The 19,658-nt window shown below is 33.2% G+C and overlaps 1 protein-coding gene across 7 annotated transcripts in view; it reads left to right on the top strand.

Moving 5' to 3' along the window:
* Positions 1-19,658, top strand: part of TIAM2 (TIAM Rac1 associated GEF 2) — a 281,831-nt gene that overhangs the window by 134,772 nt on the left and 127,401 nt on the right. For all 7 annotated transcript variants that reach the window (XM_074309456.1, XM_074309459.1, XM_074309452.1 and 4 more), the window contains 4 exons: positions 2,493-3,695; positions 10,563-10,998; positions 14,544-14,716; positions 15,392-15,616. In XM_074309456.1, the coding sequence (XP_074165557.1) occupies positions 2,499-3,695; positions 10,563-10,998; positions 14,544-14,716; positions 15,392-15,616 (2,031 nt within the window). In that variant the 5' untranslated portion in view covers positions 2,493-2,498. The remainder of the gene's footprint in view (positions 1-2,492; positions 3,696-10,562; positions 10,999-14,543; positions 14,717-15,391; positions 15,617-19,658) is intronic.

Here is a 19,658-nt window from a genome sequence, read left to right as displayed (position 1 = left end):
TCCTCCATTGAAACAGATTGGCGATTAATTCTTCTATAATTTATAGTCTTTGAGATTCCTTTGGGATCACTGAAAAAATTAATGAATTGCCTATTGTTATACTGTTTGCTATTATATGGACATGCCAAATTCCTTTATCCACTGCCTCTATTGATGCTACAAGAGAAAATATTGAATTAATTTTCTTTCTTTGCCTGGATTTAAAATTTTTTATATAATTTTTATTATAGCTATAGAAATATAATGTATTTAGGACACTAGGAAATAGGAATCTGAATTCAAAAATTGGTTCTGCAACTATTTGTGTGACCTTTGGAACTTAATTTTTTGAGTTAAAATTTTTTTTAATTTGTAAATTGAGACCATTGTAATAGATATTCTCTAATATTTTCTGTTTATAACTTTGAGTTTGAGTTCTATCATACAAATTGACTTTTAAAGTTTTCAAATCCCTATGCATGATACTTTATAGATTACCAACATTAGTTTTTGTTATCTTTCATATGAATGTGAAATACTTTCTGTCTCTATCACTTTAAAATTAAAAAGAACAACTCCTTGATCAAGATTGTGACTTTTAAAAGGAATTAAAGGGAACAATACATACTCAGCCAAGTCATTCCCACTCACCCCTAAATTCATCCCTTCATGCTCTAAAGCAAGAAGAACCAAGAACTTGAATGGGAAGAAAATTATACCTCTACTTTCACTAATCTCTAACTGAAATTTAGAATCTACTTCAATTATTTAAAAAAATTATCATGAGAAGGGGTTAATAGCTATCAAAGGGGTCTGCTATATAAAAATGATTAAGAACCTTTATCCAAAAATTTTCTATTTAATCATCAGTCATGAACTTTTAATAATTTGAATATAAGTCATAAAATCTTTGAGGTACAAAGGACATGTGCTCATTTACTCCAGGTCCTCCATGAATCATGAATCCTTTTTATGATATCCCCAACAAGTCTTCATTTATATAGCTCATAGGTTTGTTAGGAAAGTGCTTTGCTGAAGTTGCAAAAATTATTACCATTATCATTACAATGCAACATCCTCTTGAAGGTTTTTAATGTTGAGGAGTTTCCTATGTTCAGAGGCAACCGTTTTTATTTTTAGAGAACTCACATTGTTAAAATATTTTAACCCTCATGTTGAACTGAACTCTGCCTCCCTCTACTTTTCACTCTTTTATCATTGCTTCCCTCTAGAATTAAGCTGAAAAAAATTCTCACCCCTCTTCCACAGAATATCTTTTCAGATAATTGAATTTATCTATCATTCCCCCTACCCCCAGTCTTCCTTTTCTAAGGCCATACATTCCTAGTTTCTTTGATAGACTGCTTATGGATTTACCTTTCAGTTCATATTCACCTGTAAACTGGCAGCTCATCATGCTGTCCAAATTGGGGCATAGTACTTCAAAGTCCAAACAGCGAAGAATAAAGCAATACTCTTTCTCTTTCTAGACTCTGTTTTTTCTAACAAGAACCAAGATTTCATTAGGTTTTTTTTTGCCTGTCTAATCATACTGCTGACTCTTAATGGGTTTGACATTCATCAGAACTCATAGATATATATTTTAATTGCATAAACTTTTTTCCTCCCATCCAAAATCCTTTTCATCAGTGAATGAACATGTGTAATGCACAATGGATTATTGTACAATAAATAAAGCAGCATATGCAAAATCCTTTATAAAGTTCTTATGTAGATTTTGCAAAGGTATCTTCTGTGTGAAAACAGAACTGTATTTTTCTGGCCATGTGCTTTTTAACTTGCTTTTAAAGGGAATTCTTAAATTTTAATTCCCCCTTTTGCTTATTTTTCACTCCCTTTTTAGCAATACTCTTCTCTACTATTTAACTCTAATGCTTTTCTTATGCTGAGCCTGGAATCATGACTTATAACCAGAATCTACGAGCTTCCTTTTTATGAACTGTCCTTTTTCCCAAATCAGGGCAAAATCATAGAGTTTCATGTTATGTGAGCTACCACTAGTTTAAGTATAGATATTATAAATTTTTTTACATGTTTTAAATTTGTGTTTCGCTACAATAATGAATTATCATAAGGCCTGGTATCATGGTGTGATTAGGCCTGGTATCATGGGCATAAACTCAGCCACCCATGGGAAGCTTTTTCCTCTTTTTTTCTTAAAATGGGAGTTTAAGAACCCTTCTGTATCAACCCTAAAAGATCTAAGAGGTCAGTAAAAGCTCTTTTAATATTTAAGTGCTTTAAATATTTTCAATTATCACCATCATCATCAATTCACATAGTATGCAGTGTTGTCTATCTAACCTTTCTTGTCAACATCATCAAAGAGCCTTTCATAACTGAAAAATATTTTCTATCCTTCCTGTCCTGTAATTTGTGACAAGCATAGAAATAAGTTTCTTGTTTACTTTTTGGAGTGTAAATGCTATTTTAAGATTATCTGTCATAGTAGTTGGCCATTGATGTTACTGATTCAACTCTTCTTACTTTAGGTGAAGATGGGGAACTCTGAGAGTCAGTACAGCCTTCAAGGATCCAAAAATCATAGTAATTCTTCCACTGGTGCAAAACAGAAACCTTGTCCCCTAAAAATCCGCAGCATCCATGCAAAAGATGAAAAGTCTTGCTCATTGCATGGGTGGAGTCATGGAAGCAGTGGGACAAATTACAAGTCTCGATCCCTGGCCAGGAGCTGCCTTTCCCACTTTAAGAGTAACCAGCCTTATTCATCACGACTCAGTGACCCAATGGCTAAGGGATCCAAAGGCAGTACCCACACAAAGCACAAAGTGAATGTGTCAGGAAACTATTTCCATGAAAAGAATGCTGCCTTTTTGTCTGATAATGGCTTTCATTATATTAGTCATGAACCAGCAGATAACCATATCACCTCTAGAGACTGTAATGGACACCTTCTGAACTGTTATGGGAAAAATGAGAGTCTTGCATCAACCCCACCAGCTGAAGACCGGAAAAGCCCCAAGGTTCTTATCAAAACACTAGGTAAATGGGATGGATGTTTAAGGGTTGAGTTCCACAATAGCAGCAACAACAAAGTGCCTACAGAAGACTCCACTGGACCAGTCCAGCTTTTGAGATATTCCCCTACATTGGAGACTGAAACATCCAACTTACCTGAAGTACGAAGAAATTCTAGTACTGAATATTCTACTGGCCATTGCCTTTCTCCTACTGATTCCCGGCTGAGATCTAGCAAAGGCAGCTCTTTTAGCTCTGAGTCTTCCTGGTATGACTCCCCCTGGGGAAATGCTGGGGACATCAATGAATTGGAGGGATCTTACCTGACCAGAAGCACTCCAGATACCAGCATTCACTCCAGTTTTCCATCAGATGATGCCAAAAAGCCTTTTAACCAAAGTTCATCTCTTTCTTCCCTGAGGGAGCTGTACAAAGATGCTACCTTAGAAAGTCTTCCACCCTCAGGCATTAGACTTTCTGATGAATACATTGGTACACATGCCAGTTTAAACAGTAGAGTTTCATTTGTCTCAGACATGGATGTGCCCTCGAGGACAGAGCAGAGAGCTCCTGTACAGTACTGTTCTTATACACTTCCCTGCCGGAAGTCCAAACCCTTAACAGAAGATACTTCTAAAAAAGACACATTAAAAACTAGAATGAGGCGAATCAGTGATTGGACAGGAAGTCTCTCAAGAAAGAAAAGGAAACTCCAGGTATATAAGCCTTTTGGGCACAAAATAAAATTAACTTTGATTTTTCAGTTCAGATGGATTATTTTTGAATTTTGGTGGGAGGAGCAAAAATATGGAGGTATTCTCATTAAATTTTGGAGAAAATAATTTTAAAATACCATTAGCTTTTCAATGTTATTATAGCAGAAATGTTTTTGGGTACCTGTATATTTCTTTGCATGATTGAGGGAAGAAATAAAAATGTCTCTCTAAATCAATACCATACATCCTACTGTACCTGGAGAACTCATTCAACAAATACTTTTTAGTTAATTAAATGAGGTTGAAATGAATAAACATCTCGAAAGAAAAACCACATTTCATAGATAGACATTATTCTCCCCCACACAAAAGCAACACAGTGTGATGAAAAGAACTTTGAGTGGAGAAACAAGAGATTTGTTTTAAAGCCAGCACAGCTATTCACTAATTAGCAAGGAGATCTTAGACAACTTAACTTTCTTGGACTTTAGACCTCCTCTTTGAAATGCCTATTTTAATGCAGTTTATTTTTGAATTTCCAAGTAGTATTCAGGTTCTCTGATTTTTTTTTTTCAGATGGGATCCTCATGTCTCTTCTAGTTTGACAGTAATACTGAAAAACATATGAAGTACTTATCCATATCTTATTCATTCTAAGGCAGTTTATCTTTACCTCTTTCAAATAGTTTTATGCTTTTATACAGCCTTAAGTCTTCCCACCTCCCCATGCACATAAAGGAACATTAAAAAGTTCAAAATTTCTAGTATCATCTGGTACATTTACAAAATAATATTTCTTTCCTACTTATGTCAGTAAAGGCAGGAGAAATGAAAATAAAATGAAAATAATCATGTTCAGTCCAATAAAGTGGCTTCCAATTTCTAAATTAAATTAGGTTTTAAATAACAGAAATGATCTTAAAGGTCAATTTCATTTCTTCAATGAAGGAACAGGAGTATGGGGACAAGTTCCTAGTCTGTGGCAAATTTTCCAGACCCATACTCACCAAAAAAGATTTGAAATGAACTTTGGCAATTTTTTTCACAATTGAAGTAATATTCATTGTTTATGGGGTGGTAAAGCCAATATAATTTTGTTTTTTAATTTAGTTTATTTATTTTTTTTCTTTTTATTTTCAAAAAACATTCATAGGTAGAGCAAATAGTTTTTAGGAGAGAAGGGAAGAGACCATTTTTAATATTCTTCCTTTTGTCATTTAAAAAAATCTGGACTTGAACACCAAATAAAGTGAACATTTTCTTATATAAAAGAGAGCAGAAAAAGAGAAGTGTTTATATAAAGTTGTAACTCTAATCCTTAAAAATAAACAAAAAACTTTTGTGCTTACCTTTTGAGTACTTTCTGATTTTACATTTTTAAGTTTCCCTCTCTTCCCAGAAGAATGTTTTGTATATTTATTTGATTTTGGTTCATATAATGCTTGAGCCTTAGCCTTACACTTAGGCAAAGCTGAATGTTTCCCTGATTTCTTGTTGCCCCTAGTGTTTTCTCAGTTCTTTAGGCTCCATCCAAATGAAAATTCCCTTGCCAGGAAAAGAGGTGGAGAGATTTCCTGAGTGAATTGGTGATCTGAGCACTCCTTTAGGCTGTTCTCTATAATTAGAGTCTGGAGAAAGGGCAAAGAGTACATTGTCAGGATTTGGGGGGAGGTAGGTATCATTAAGTCGTCCTACCCACTGTGTGGGTAAGATTTTTGAATATGAGTCACAAAAATTGTTTGCTGGCACTTTGGGAAAGTCACATTTTAAAGTTGCCACATCAGCAAAATGCTGATAATAATCCATGCTCCTTACTCTAACATAGTGGGACTATTGGGATGGAAATATTACTAAATATATGGAAGTACTTAGGACTATAGGCATCTGATAAATAGCATGTAGTAGTGACTGATAACTATAGCAACAATAATGATAACAACAACAGTATAATATTGTGAGTAAAGGAAGGAAAGACCTCTGTCAATTGACAGTTTTTTTTTTCTTTTTCAAAGTTTGATGTTTTCTTTTTTAAAATAACTACTGATAGCTTCCATATTTTTAGCATAAAACATACTTTCATTTGAGCATGATAGAAGAAGAAAATGTTTATTTTTTTCTCCACTCAATATAAATTTATCTGCTTTTTAAAAAAGCAACATGACATATAAAATATCATTAAAAGTTAAATCTCAAACTTCAGGATAGGACATATCACAGCCTCTTGAAGTGTCTATTCCATTCTAGATTTTAATCATTTTACTGTAGAAAATTAAACAAAATGAGATAACATAAGTAAAATATAAAATAAATGAGATAATATTTTTAAAATTAAAAAAATTATGTAGATGCTAACAGTTCTTTTTACACAAGGGAGCCAGGTAGTATAGTTGATAAAGTTTGGAACTGGAATCAAGAAGAGCCAACTTCCAATCTATCCTCAGTTACTTACTAGCTCTGTGACCCTGAGCAAGTCATTTAAGCATTTTCTTCCTTAGTTTCCTCATTTACAAAATAGAGCTAATATTAACACTTATAATGCTTGTTAAAGCACTTCACAAACTTTTAACCACTCTATAAATGCTTTCATCATGATTATCACCAGTGAACTCCACCACCAATGAAGTGATCAGAGCCAGGATTCAAAGTCAGATTTTTTAACTTCTGAGTGAGTGTTCTTTCTATTTATTACAAATGGAAAATATGTAATGCATTGAAACAATTCAAATATCTAAAAATTATCTGAAAAACAAATGCACAAAAGAAAACATATTAAGGTGGAGAAGAATGTGTATTTTAATATGAATGTGTTTTCAGTATTAAATGTAGCTCTAGTGAGAGAGGTGAAGTTTAATTTCTGTTCTGTTCATACTAGCTCCTGGTTAAAATACCAGTTACATAGCCATAGGGAATTCATTGCAAAGGTTATTAGATTGAAACATAAAGCTCTTGAATTTCTAGATGCCTTAGGTTTAACCCACATAGCTTCATTCCTATATTCTTCCCTTTCCAGAGTTTATTATGTTTCATTGTAATGTACAAACTAAAGCACTTATATTGGACTCATAGATACATCTTATTTTTACAAAGAAATTAATAAATAACTTTCCTATTTATAAATACTCCCTGAAGTATTTATAAAAACTCCCTGAAGAGTTCCTAATGCAAAGCCACCCAGAGGATTCCTAGAGGATCCATGATCCCCTTCTGAAACAAAATAGGTAGACTTGATTTGAGAGATTGAGAAAAAAAAAATCACCATAATTTCTGAGCATGTCATACATCTTTGGGTATTGATTGTATGTGGTATTGGGCCATTTGTTAGATGTAAATTGAGATTGGAAGACAGAAGAAAAGACAGCTACCATCACCCTTATACAGAGAAATTGGGTGAGAGGAGAAACAGCAGATACACTGGACACAGATGAAAGTATAGTTGGATTTTTAATAATTATGTTTTGCCTCTACTTGGATGGTATTGGAGAAAGAACTCTTTATTTAGAAGATCTGATTATTGCTTATTAGTCATGCGTATTTAGTAAAATAAGAGAAGTAGGGCAAGAGGATCTCTGATGTATGTATCTTCATTGTTTTGTAACTAAGTGAAGAAACATTATGTGGAAAGAGATAAGGCAGTGAAATTATTGGCCTTTATTGAAAACTGATTAGTAGCGATCAAAGTCTTCCTTACAGAAATAGTTGACACTGTTATTCCCGCTGATGGCTGGTAATAACAGTAGTTTACACTTATATAGCACTTATTGTGTCCCAGACATTGTCCTAAGAGCTTTGCAATTATTTTCTCATTTGATCCTGACAGCAACTCTCCTATTATTATCATTTCCATCTTATAAATGAGGAAACTGAGGCAAACACAAGCTAAGTGATTTTCTCAGAATCATTGGATTTTAGGCTTCCCAAGTTCACGCCTGGCACTTTATTCACTGTGTCAAAATAAAAACGGTGTTTTGGCCATAACTCTATCATTTTATTAAATTCACTTTGCAGATGAAGAAATAGAAGTTTAGAAAAGTTAAGTGATTTTCCTAAAGTCACAGGGCTAGTATCAGAGTGAGGACAAGAGTCCACAAAGCCTCAACATATAAGAGTGGTCCTCTCCCGTTAGCCCTTAAATGTTAGTCTCTGGCAACTAGAATTAGGAAGCACTGATCATGAGAATTAGAAGTGTCTTATAGACCAACAAGATCAGATAGGTACCAGATACAGATACTGAAAATACCATATGTGTCTGAAGGAAGACTTGACTTCGCTGAGTTAGGGGTTAAAACTTAGGACCATAAATGTGTCTTAGGACAAACAAAGTACAGTGTGTTTGTAGGTTGCATTTGACTTTGCCAGTTCAGAAACTCCTTTTGGCATAGAGCCTCTCTTATTTTGAAAAGCCTCTTTATAGCTGATGCCAGCAACCATAGGTAATCCCATGTTGGTTTTGGGCTGCATATCAGATCTTCTTGTTAATAATTGAATAATGTTAATATTAGCCAAGTGAGAAACATCTTTTTCCCCCTGGATGTTTTTGAAGAGCTACAAATAGAAAAGGATTTTCTTTTTTAGCTTTAAGCATTTTTCAAAGTTTCCGGTATAAGTAATTCACAGGAGTTCATTTATTTGCTTTATTCTTACATAAGCATCAAAAAGTAAACAAATATCGTGATGGGACATAGTGTAAATAAGAGTAGAAAAATAATATTTTCATTGGTAGTAGCTGTATTTTTGGCTCAGCTGTTTAAAGTCCTGAGTATTTGGAAGCAATAATTTTTTGTTGATTTTCCTATAAAAGGCAATAACTGCTGCTTCATTTCTATACTAATAAAAATTATTCAAAACATTATAAGTTCAAAACATTTCATTGACTAAGATTGACTTTTTGATTTTCAGTAATTCAATGTAATTGAAAGTTTAGGAAAAAGACTAGCAAATACATAAGCTTCAGAAAAGACAAGTTATTAAATAAAAGTGAGCATACAGCTTCCTATTACGAATAAAGGATAATCTTGGTATAGGCAAATTTAGGATAGTATGGACAGATCTGAATCCAAATCTATACACAAACCAGTTTGCCTCTCTGTATTAATTTACTCATTTATAAAATGGGAGAGTATCATTAGGGTTATTATTTTCCTTTATTGAGTTATTTAGAAGCCAGTGCTCTATTAACCATTTCAGAATTATCTAAACATGAATTATTGCTATCCTACTCTTAGCACAGTACTTTGCACGCATATACTTACTTAATGATCATTTAATTAACTAATTCATGGATGAATATCTTAGTTGTTTAAACAACTAATTTGGAATACCAGTCTAAGGTTCAAATTACTTTTCTTCTTCCAAATACAGGGAATTTATTTTCATGTTATTTACCAAAGCATTAGTTAGTTGTGCTCTTAAAAAGCATTTTCTCTAAGTGCCACCAGTCACTAGGACTTAAACTTGGAATTGTTTAGTATCTTCAGGTAGTGCAAATAATTTTAACTCATAAGGGAGCTGATATTAAACTGTTTATTTTATCAGCGTCTGTCTTTGCTTGACTTCATCTGCAAGTAGAAATATTTTTAGAGTACAGGGTATATAGGGAGTGAATATTTCTCATGAAAAAGATTTGCAGCTGCAGTGATGTCAGGCCTCCTGATCAATGCTCTTTGTAGGAAAGAGATTCCAGGTGCATGGTTCTGAATTTGATCTAGGGATTGGGGATGAGGAAGTTTTATTGCTATAGGTTCCAGGCCCCAGATCTGAGTGGGAAAAGGCAGGAATTGAGAAACTTTTACACCAGACTTGAAAATGGAATTATAGGAAATTTGTGAAGGTGCAGATACTTGCAACTATGTAATAGCTGTGAAGAACCAAAGTTCCTCTCAGAAGTCATGGGAATGTGGAATTAGTCTTTTTTTTTTTTTTTTTTTTTTTTTTTTTTTTTTTTTTTATCAAACTCTCCTAATGATTGGTTAAATCCCACTGAAGCTCCTTCCTCTTTACTGAAACTATATGCCTAGATGATCTCAGTTGTGAAGGTCAGGTAGAACAGAGAAGAGGAATTTATGTTTCTAATTCTAGAACTTAGTCTAGGGTAACAATAATGGGATAGTCAGCCAGAATCAATATTTTTTAATGAGTTCTAGTGAGGATATATTGATGAGTATTCAGTATTTTAAGAGTTTTCTAAGAAGACAAAATTATCCTCAAACCATAAATATACTGTGTAAAAATGGATTTAACTTTTACAATTTATTTTAAAATGCCACAGAAAAAGCTGCAAAACATCAGTCAATTTTGCTAGGATTTAATTAATAATTAGCAAAGATGAATAATTTTAGATATTTGTTCTTTCACCAAACTATTAGGTATACTGATAAATAGGTGGATATAGTAATACAGGATATTTGATTACATCAGTGTTTAGAGACTAGCTCTGCCAAAAGTTGTAATACTTGAGCAAAAAGTCCTAGGGAATTACATAAGGCTGATGTACTGATTTGTCCAAGATCTCATTTGAACCTACTCCTCCTGATCCTCAGCCAACTTACCTGCTATGCCTGAATAGCTCACATGAATTATAAATATTATGCAGAATTTATAATCTGTTATTTCCTCAATATTTCATTGACTGACAGTACACCAGTGAATTTATTTGATGGATTGATTTGAATTAGATTACTTCTATGATCATCCTATTCATCTCTTAAATTATATAATTTGAGGGTTCCCACCCAAAGGAATTTTGCTTTATGTTAACATTACTAGAAACAGATAATTTAAAATTTTGCCCTTCAATGCCCTTAGAAAAAAAATTAAAGTCTTATGGAATAGATATAATCTCTGATCAGTGACTATTTTCTTTGCACATAGGAGCCCAAATCCAAGGATGGATATGACCACCTGGATACCCGAACTGATGGTCTCAGTGCAGAAGCACTGTTGCCTTCACAGCTGTCTAGTTTGCTGTGGTCAAGTGGATCTGGCCAGACCCTGCCTCAGAGAAGTGAGTCCACTAATGCAATTAGCAGTGATCCCTTGCGACAGAACATCTATGAAAATTTTATGCGGGAGCTGGAAATGAGTAGGACTCATGTGGAGAACATAGAAACATCTACAGAAACAGCCGACTCCAGTAGTGACTCACTTAGCTCATTAGAGCAACTGGACCTGCTCTTTGAGAAGGAACAAGGAGTGGTCCGCAAAGCGGGCTGGCTCTTTTTCAAGCCTCTTGTAACTCTTCAGAAAGAGAAGAAGCTGGAGCTTGTGGCTAGGAGGAAATGGAAACAGTATTGGGTAACTCTTAAAGGTAGGTCAAAACTTGACTGATGCATGGCATCCTTTTATGGCAATCATTTTTTAAGTCTAATATTGCCAGTTTAATGCTTGAATGGACCACTTAGTTGATTGAAATTTTCTACAAAGGATTTGCTAAAAAAAAAAAAAAATTATGGAAAAGATAAGATGATGTGTGTTTGCGTATTCTTTCAGTATTTGGCTCATCATAGGTAAATGTTGCTTGTGGCAGTGTGGCTTCAGTGCTGGGGCTGCAATAAAGAACTGAGTTCAAATCCAGCCTTAGATGCTTCCTAGCTATTTGGCTGTAGACAAGTCATTTAACTTGTACCTGACTTGGTTTCCTCAAGAATAGGTCCCACTTCACAGGGTTGTTGTGAGCTCTTATTTATAAAGCACTAAGGACAATTTCTAGTACATGGAAGATATTTAAAAAGTGCTTGCTCCTACCTACCTAATTTTTGTGATTGAGCGGGCAAGTTGAGCTTCATAGTTTATATATACGTTCCAAATATGGACGTTAATGAACTTTTGGGGGAGAGTAGAATGTATATTCTTATTGCTTTGATCTCATTAACTAAGAAAGTGAAATGGTAATCTTAACAAACAGTATGTCTTTTCATACTAACTAAGCAAATTACATTTTTTATGGACACCTATAAAATTTTATCCTAAGGGCATGCCTTTTCTTAATTTATACTTTTTTCACATGTAGATATAACTTTGCTGAATGTTTAAAAAAAATAACCTGATGATCTTGAGAATGACTAAATCAGTACAGTGCTGATTTATGCAAAAATAAAGAGAAAATAACAAAACACTTTTTGGCATATTTATATAGCGTTTCTGTGAAACATTGTCAAAAGAGCTACATATAGGAGTCAATAGTCAGACTTATTAAGCTGGCAACCCTTTTTCCTGTCAGTTTGGGAGAGGCAGAAAAGTGAATTCCATTTGCAGCCAATATGAAGAACAGACGAGTAAGTCTTCAGCATTACTTGTTTCTAACTTTGTTTTGGCTTCTTTGTATAAATAATGAGCCTGCCATGGGCTTGCAGATTAAAACCTTGTCTTGAACATCCACAAAGCCAACCAGCAATTGGCAAAACTGCCTTTCATTTTCTAAAATGAAAAGGGTTCATTAAGCTCAAGGAAACAAAGATTTCTTATATCTTGCAGCTATCACTAGCATGTGTGCCCCCTGTGAAGATAGGTTTTTGTGACTCTATTATTGGGAGAAAAAAAAAGCAATCTGAAGATTTGAACACTGACCTGGGACTTAAGGTTACTGAATACATACTGATGATTCCTCACTGTCTTTGACAGTAAACAAGACACTTAGTGCTTTAGATTTAGAATTTCCTTCATGCTTATTTGTGAAACACTGAGATTCTATGAAGTGAAGGGAGTTTTATAAGCCTAAAATATTATCGAATGTTCATTCTTTCATTTCCTTTTCAGCAAGAGAAAGGCATGTGATAAAGATGTTTTTGCCAACAAAACTTTCTCTGTGTGGTTTAAACAGTGCTTCCTACTTAGAATACAGTGTCAGGTTTCACATACCTGATTTTTAGCATCCATTATATTCGAAGTTAACTTTTCAAATTATTTTTTGACAAAATGGATATGTATATATGTATATATACATATACATATATGTGTGTGTGTGTATAAATAATTAAAACATATCTATAGCTATGCATATGAATATTTATAGCTGTACTCAAGCTGGCTTCTCTTTGTGTCAGCTAAGTACCTAAATAAATAAATTGAAAATATTTGTCTGGAGAGAGATGCTTATGTATAAGGCACATGATCATCTATTACCTAGTTTGAAATTTCAGGTTTTATAAGGCTATCTTGTGTTTAAGGATCAAGTTTTTTCCTTACCTATCTTTATTCTAATGAATGGACTAACTAAATTTCACCTCCCTCCCCCTTTTTAAAATCTCTTCTTGGTGGAAGAATGTAGTTTATAGTATGAACTAAAGTTCACATTGAAAACTTTTTATAGTTCTAATTATACTTCTATGGACAAATAGTTCCATTCCTAAAAGGTTGCAGATAAAACAATGTTATAATTAATTCAATATATGAAACTTTGCTTTATGAATTTGGAAATGTGTTCTAAAGAAAACATCTGATATTATAGGAGTGATTGTGTCCTTGACTTATAATAATTGAAGGGAATGGCATTTTGGGAGGAAAATAAAGATAGAAAACTGGGATCATTGATATAGGACATATGTTGGTGTTGAAACTTTTATACCTACTCTCTACTGGAGCTGCTCATATCTCTTTATGGTTAGAATTTCCCTGAGACTTAAATTAAAATTTTAATTAGATAACTTTGTACTGTGGTACCCGGTTTTAGACCCAGGATTTAGCAAAGAGTATTACATTAATGAAGAAATTTTGATAATAATTGTCCCCCTTAGTACCCAATAGTATAACTTTTAAAATTCAAAAATTCCATTAAAATTTGACATTTATATTATGTTAATTTTCTGATTTTTCAAAATAATTATGAAATGAAATGTTTCATATTGACTCTACATTTTAAATTTAGCAAAAAATTAGATTCTTTGTTTTAATTTAATGATTCTCTATTGGAGTTGGATTTTCTTATGCTTCTCTTTACTTTGAGAAACATTATCTTTGCAGTTTCTTAGAGTATACACTGAGTGTTGTTGAATGCATTGAGCATTAAGATAAAATAGCTAGGAAGAGTTCTTTAGGAAAACAAGTTGGGCTTATGAAAAATTTGCACATTTGCCTTTTGTCTCTAAGTTTTATTATCATGAATGTAGTCACAGAAATGAGGAACACTTCCTTTCTTGATCCTTTTTTCTTCTAGGAAGGATGCAATTTTGTGGGTGCTTCTAAATTTAGAGAGTTGAAGTTGTTCTTATATTTCTTTACATAACAGTTTTGGAGATAATTATTTATTATCAAGATCATTTGAGAGTCCATTAAGGGTTCCTATGATATATTGAAACAAAACATTTTAATCCAAATATATATATATATATATATATATATATATATATATATATATATATATATATATACATATTTAATAATTCAGTACCTGGGAGAAGAGATCATGTGACTCAGCATGTTTTCTATTTGAAATAATGCAGAAGGCTTCACCTTGACAATACATTTTTTACTAAGAAGGCTCTTTGATAGCCCGCTTGGCAATAAAGAACAAAGCAGCATTTCTTTTTAGAGATTTAATTTTACACAAATTGTCAATCAGTAAAAATTGATTATTTAGTTAAAAAACATGAAGATTTTTGTCTTATTATATTTTAATATTTCAAATTTACCAAAACATTCCTTTTCCCGTTTTAGTGAAGATCAAAATTCCTTTATGCCCTCTCCTGTCCCACTCCCACAAAGATCCTCACACTTATACCTCCCTCCCAAATATTTTCATAATCTTTGACTTTTTCTCTTTCTTTATATGTCCCTTTGATCTTATTGTTTGAGTTCTCCTTTGAGAGAATTTGAAGATATCAGAGAGGGAATTCATTTTTCCCCTTTCTTTAACAGGATGTACTCTGTTGTTCTATGAGACTTATGGGAGAAATTCCATGGATCAGTGTAGTTCACCTAGATGTGCTCTTTTTGCGGAAGATAGCATTGTACAGTCCGTTCCCGAACATCCCAAGAAGGAAAATGTATTCTGCCTCAGCAACTCTTTTGGAGATGTCTACCTTTTCCAGGTACTGCTGGCTTTTTAAATTATGTTTAGTTTAAGAGGATGTGGAAATATCTCACAGAAAAAAAAAAAAGGAATTGAGGGCTTTGGATAATAATAAAAACAAGATAACAGAGTGAAGGTACTATTATATTTTTCCAGTTTAAAACAGAGAGAGTAAAAGTGAAATGGCATTCATTTGAGAAGTGAATAATGAATAAAATGAAGTAGAATAAGAAAATCAAGAATGAAATAAGACAGAAATAATATTTGACCTGGGCTTAAATTTTGAAGAGGACCTAGAATTCTCAAGAGTAGAAAACTGTTTTAGGGCAGGGGAAAATGGGAAACTGTGTCTCTTTACCTTAGGGGTCATAGGACAGTTCAATTTTCCATATCTCCTTAATAACTTGGAGAAAGGAAAAAATGACAATAATATAAAAACTTTGACAGTATAATTGATTTGTCAAAAATTGATCCTTCTGATATATCATTCCAAAACTATTCTGATGACAAGTTAAGGAATCCAGAAGACTTGGAATAGTCCATATATTTTATTATCGTTGTTATTATTATTATTACATCATAAAAATCAAGGCATGTCATTTATCACCAGTACTTCTTAAGCAGAAAATCCCCTACCTGCTGCTTTGGAGGAGCATATCACTGATTTTTTTCACCATCTTTTGATTTTTTTCAGGCTACTAGCCAGACTGATCTGGAAAACTGGGTGACTGCCATACATTCTGCTTGTGCCTCTCTTTTTGCAAAGAAGCATGGGAAAGAAGACACAGTCCGCTTGTTAAAGAATCAGACCAAAAACTTGCTCCAAAAGATTGACATGGATAGCAAGATGAAAAAAATGGCTGAGCTGCAGCTTTCTGTGGTTAGTGACCCTAAGAACAGAAAAGCCATAGAAAATCAGGTATGACTAATTAAGAAGTTTTGGGGTATTTATTCCCATTCCCTTGTAAAAATTATTTTTTAATTAACAAAAATTATTTTCTTTGTCTCCTATATTTTCTTCAACCAAAAAAAGAAGCAAATGTATATGCTTGAGTAAAATATATTCTCACATTGTGCATATTCCAAATTGTATTCTTTACTTTAGGCATATCTAATCAAGAGTGGGGTAGCATTACTCTTTGATCCTTTGGAATTAAGATTGGTCATTGTATTGATCCATATCTAAATTTTTCAGGGGCAGCTAGGTGGCTCAGTGGATAGAGCACCAGCCTTGAATTCAGGAGGACCAGAGTTCAAATCTGGTCTCAGACACTTAACACTTCCTAGCTGTGTGACCCTGGGCAAGTCACTTAACCCCAGCCTCAGGGGGAAAAAAATTCAAAGTGATTCCATTTTTACAATGTTAGTGTTATTATATAAATTGCTGTCACAATTCTACTCATTTCACTTGATGTCAGTTCATACACATGTTCTTATATCATTATTTGTTCAATAATACACCAACTGCTAGCTACTCCATGTTTAAATTCTTGCTATAAAAAAGAACTGTTATCATAATTTTAATACATATGGATCATTCTCTTATCCCTTTTATTCCTTTAGAATAAGTATCATTGGATCAAAGGATATGATCTTTGGAAAACATTTTGAAATGATCTCAAAAGGAGTTTGACCATTTATCAATTGGGGAATGGCTTTTATTCTAATTAATTTGAATAAGTTCCTTATATGTCCTGAAAATTAGAGATTTACTATTGTTCTTGAAATGTTACAATGGGCTTTTGATGTAAATTTAAAAAAAAATCTGCTACTATGTGACATTAAATTGGCAAAGTTCTGGACCAACATTTCCCAACTTTTTTGACTATAAAAGATAGCTTTTGTGGAGTTTCACATAACACAGCATTGTCTTTTGTTTGAGAAAAAGATGATGATGACACAAATTTATTATGAATTCAGCAACACTTTTAAATGATTTATATTTTATTAATTATAATACCCAATAACTTTTGAAAAATATGTTTTGTTATTATATTGAAGTATATCTTTTTTAGAGCTAAATTAAGTGATATTACTTTGTACTCAAGTAAATTCAAGAATCTCTTGTAGTAACAATGTTGCTGTCCCAGGACTTGTTAGGCCAGATAATGAGAATTTTTACCCTAGACTCTTGCCACAGCAAACTGCTAAATTGATGGGGTAAATTTATTTTATGCTATTGAGACATTATTATTATAACATACTGGAAAAGTCTAAGAGAAATATTTTTAAATTCTCTTCATAATTATTTTTTCTTTTTTCTTGATCTCTGTTGCTATTGTTACTCCTCAAATTGTAATAAAAATTATAGCACAAAGTAAAAGACTTCTGTGACCGAAATGACCTAAGATGTCATTTAGCCTAGGAATTCTTAAATTTTTTCAACTTGTATTTTTATCCAAGCAATTTTTATGTTATCCAGGATATATAGGCATATAAAATAGGTATATACAAATCAAACATTTAGTGATAATAAATTATATTTTCTTGACCCCCACATTCAATTATGTGAATCCAGATGGCGTGGCAACCCACGATTTAAGAACCTTTGATTTAGCCCAAGTGAAGTGACTTGTTCAATCTCTTCACTAGTAGTAGTAATTTAATATTCAAGCTCAGGCATTCTGGTTTCCAATGCAGGTGAAGTTGTATTAAAAAGATGGCCCCTAGCCACCAAAGACATATTTGCCTGTTTCCCTAGATTCTCAGATAGGAGGATGGAAGAGAGAATTATCATTTATTCAAATTTTGAAAATCCAAATGAATTATACAGAAGTGGGCAAGTAGGAACAATGAGTAGATTAGATTATCTGGGATTAAAAGGTTTTGTTTGCTAAATAGCAAGAGGATTAAATTCAGAAGATTGTTTGAAGCCAAATTACAGAGAACTTTAAAGGTCAGGCTGAGAAATTTGATGGGAATGATGAGGAAACCATGAAAGAGTTTGAACAGGTGAAGAGATGTGATGAATATAGTATTTTAAGAAAGTTAATCTGATTATACTATCCACATTGATAGGAGGAAGAAAAGTTGGTGGCAACATCAGCTAAGATTTTTGTACAATAATCTAGGCTGTGAAACTTGATTTTTGTTAGGAGATTGGGGGATAAAAGAATATCACATAAAAGAAGAAAGGATAGAAAGAACATTATGCACCTGGAGCTAAAAAATAAATTTGGAGCTATTTCTGGAGAGGTGGAAGCTACATGTTCTGAAGGGAAAATAGCTGTTTATTCTCCCCAAAAGTGATAAAGGAGACTAACAAAAATGGGGAGATTAAAAAAATCATTCAATATAAGATTTAGAGAACAAAGAAAAAGTCTGGGTGGTTGTTCTTTGCCCATTCAACAGGGAAAGGCAGTTTTGCATTGCAACATGCTAATAGTAAAGGAAAGATTAATTTTCTTCTTGGAATAATTTCCAATACATAACAAAGAAACTCTTAAAATTTATTAAAATAAAATTTAGGAGGGATAGCTAAAAAATCAATCAGGACCCAAAAAGATCTGATAGACTCCAACAATGGACTAAATCTAGCAAGTTAAAATTTAATAGAGATGAACCATTTGGAAGCATAGGATAGACTCACAGGAAAGAGATAGCAGTTTGGCTGAAAAAGATCTTTAAATTTAAGTGGGTGCAGTCTCATTATGACTAAGTAGTATGACATAGTAGCCAAGAAAGCTAATATAATTTTGAATAACATTGAGAAGCACAGCTTCTGGGCATAAAGAGGTGAAAGTTCCTAATTTTAAACAATTCTGCTTCATTTGACCCCATATATTCACTTCTTGGGGCTATAATTTAGAAAGGACATTTATAGATTTTTGGCTGTCTGAACCAGAGGCAGCCTGATCAACTTCTACCTAATTATTCCTGAAAATCCCTGAAATTTGATCAAATTATGATCAGGGAATATAATGAGAAACTATAGTGACTTCTTCCTTCCAAAACCGTACAAAATGTTAGCCTGACCTGCCTTTCCAACCCCTACATCAAAGCCATTTCCAGCACAGAATAGACTCTGAACATGGCCATGGACCATTAGGAATAGGTATACTATAGCATGAAACTTTCTGTGAACAGGGGGAGAAAGAATAGATAAAAGTAGATTAAAAAAAAAAAACGGGGTGGGTAGAAAACTCCCTGATGGGAACTTTGGAAACCCCAGAGAATAGTTGCAATTAGCAGTGAGCATGGTGCTGACCAAATCAGCTAAGTGCTGCAGTGCACAGACCAGACAATCCATGTCAAAGGACTTTTTGGTCTATAAAACTGTCCTGATACACCAAAGAGGACCCGGAAGACTCAGTATTCTGAACTTCAATGATCTAGGGGATCAAAGTCCCCAAGAGTTAAAGAGAAGAAGTCTAGGTATACAGGGAGAGCTCAGCTAATAAGATCAAGATCAAGCAACCATCATTCTACCCAGGAAGACACAGGGGAGAAGATAGAAGATACAGCCCCAATTTAGGTATTAAAGTTAGAAAAATGAATAATTCAAAGAAAACACTTTTCAGTATCAAAAAATATTGCAAGTGTTAATTAATTCCATAATAATTTCACATAGAAACTTGAAAGCAAAAAGTTGTTTTTCAATGGAACGATATGAATGTCTAAAAAAAGAAATAACTCTGAATGAAAGAGTTATAAGGACAACAAATAGCTTAGAAGAAAAAGTTGTAAAACTCAAGAAATTAGATCCCTGAAAACTAGAATTGATTGAACAAAAATCAGTGAATCCACAAGATGGGAAGAAATATTAGAACAAAATCAAAAGATTGAAAATATAGAAGAAAATATCAGATATCTGAAAGAAAAATAACTGACCTGGAAAAGGTTTTCTTAAGAAGAGATAATTTGAAAATCACTAGACTTACTGAAGATCATGATTTAAAAAAAATGACATTATATTTCAAGAAATCAGATGAAAATTGTTGAGATCTATTAGAACCAAAGGG

Source organism: Sminthopsis crassicaudata, chromosome 4 (genome assembly GCF_048593235.1).
Source record: "Sminthopsis crassicaudata isolate SCR6 chromosome 4, ASM4859323v1, whole genome shotgun sequence".
Classification (NCBI taxonomy): domain Eukaryota; kingdom Metazoa; phylum Chordata; class Mammalia; order Dasyuromorphia; family Dasyuridae; genus Sminthopsis; species Sminthopsis crassicaudata.
This window is presented reverse-complemented; position numbering and strand designations above follow the sequence as displayed.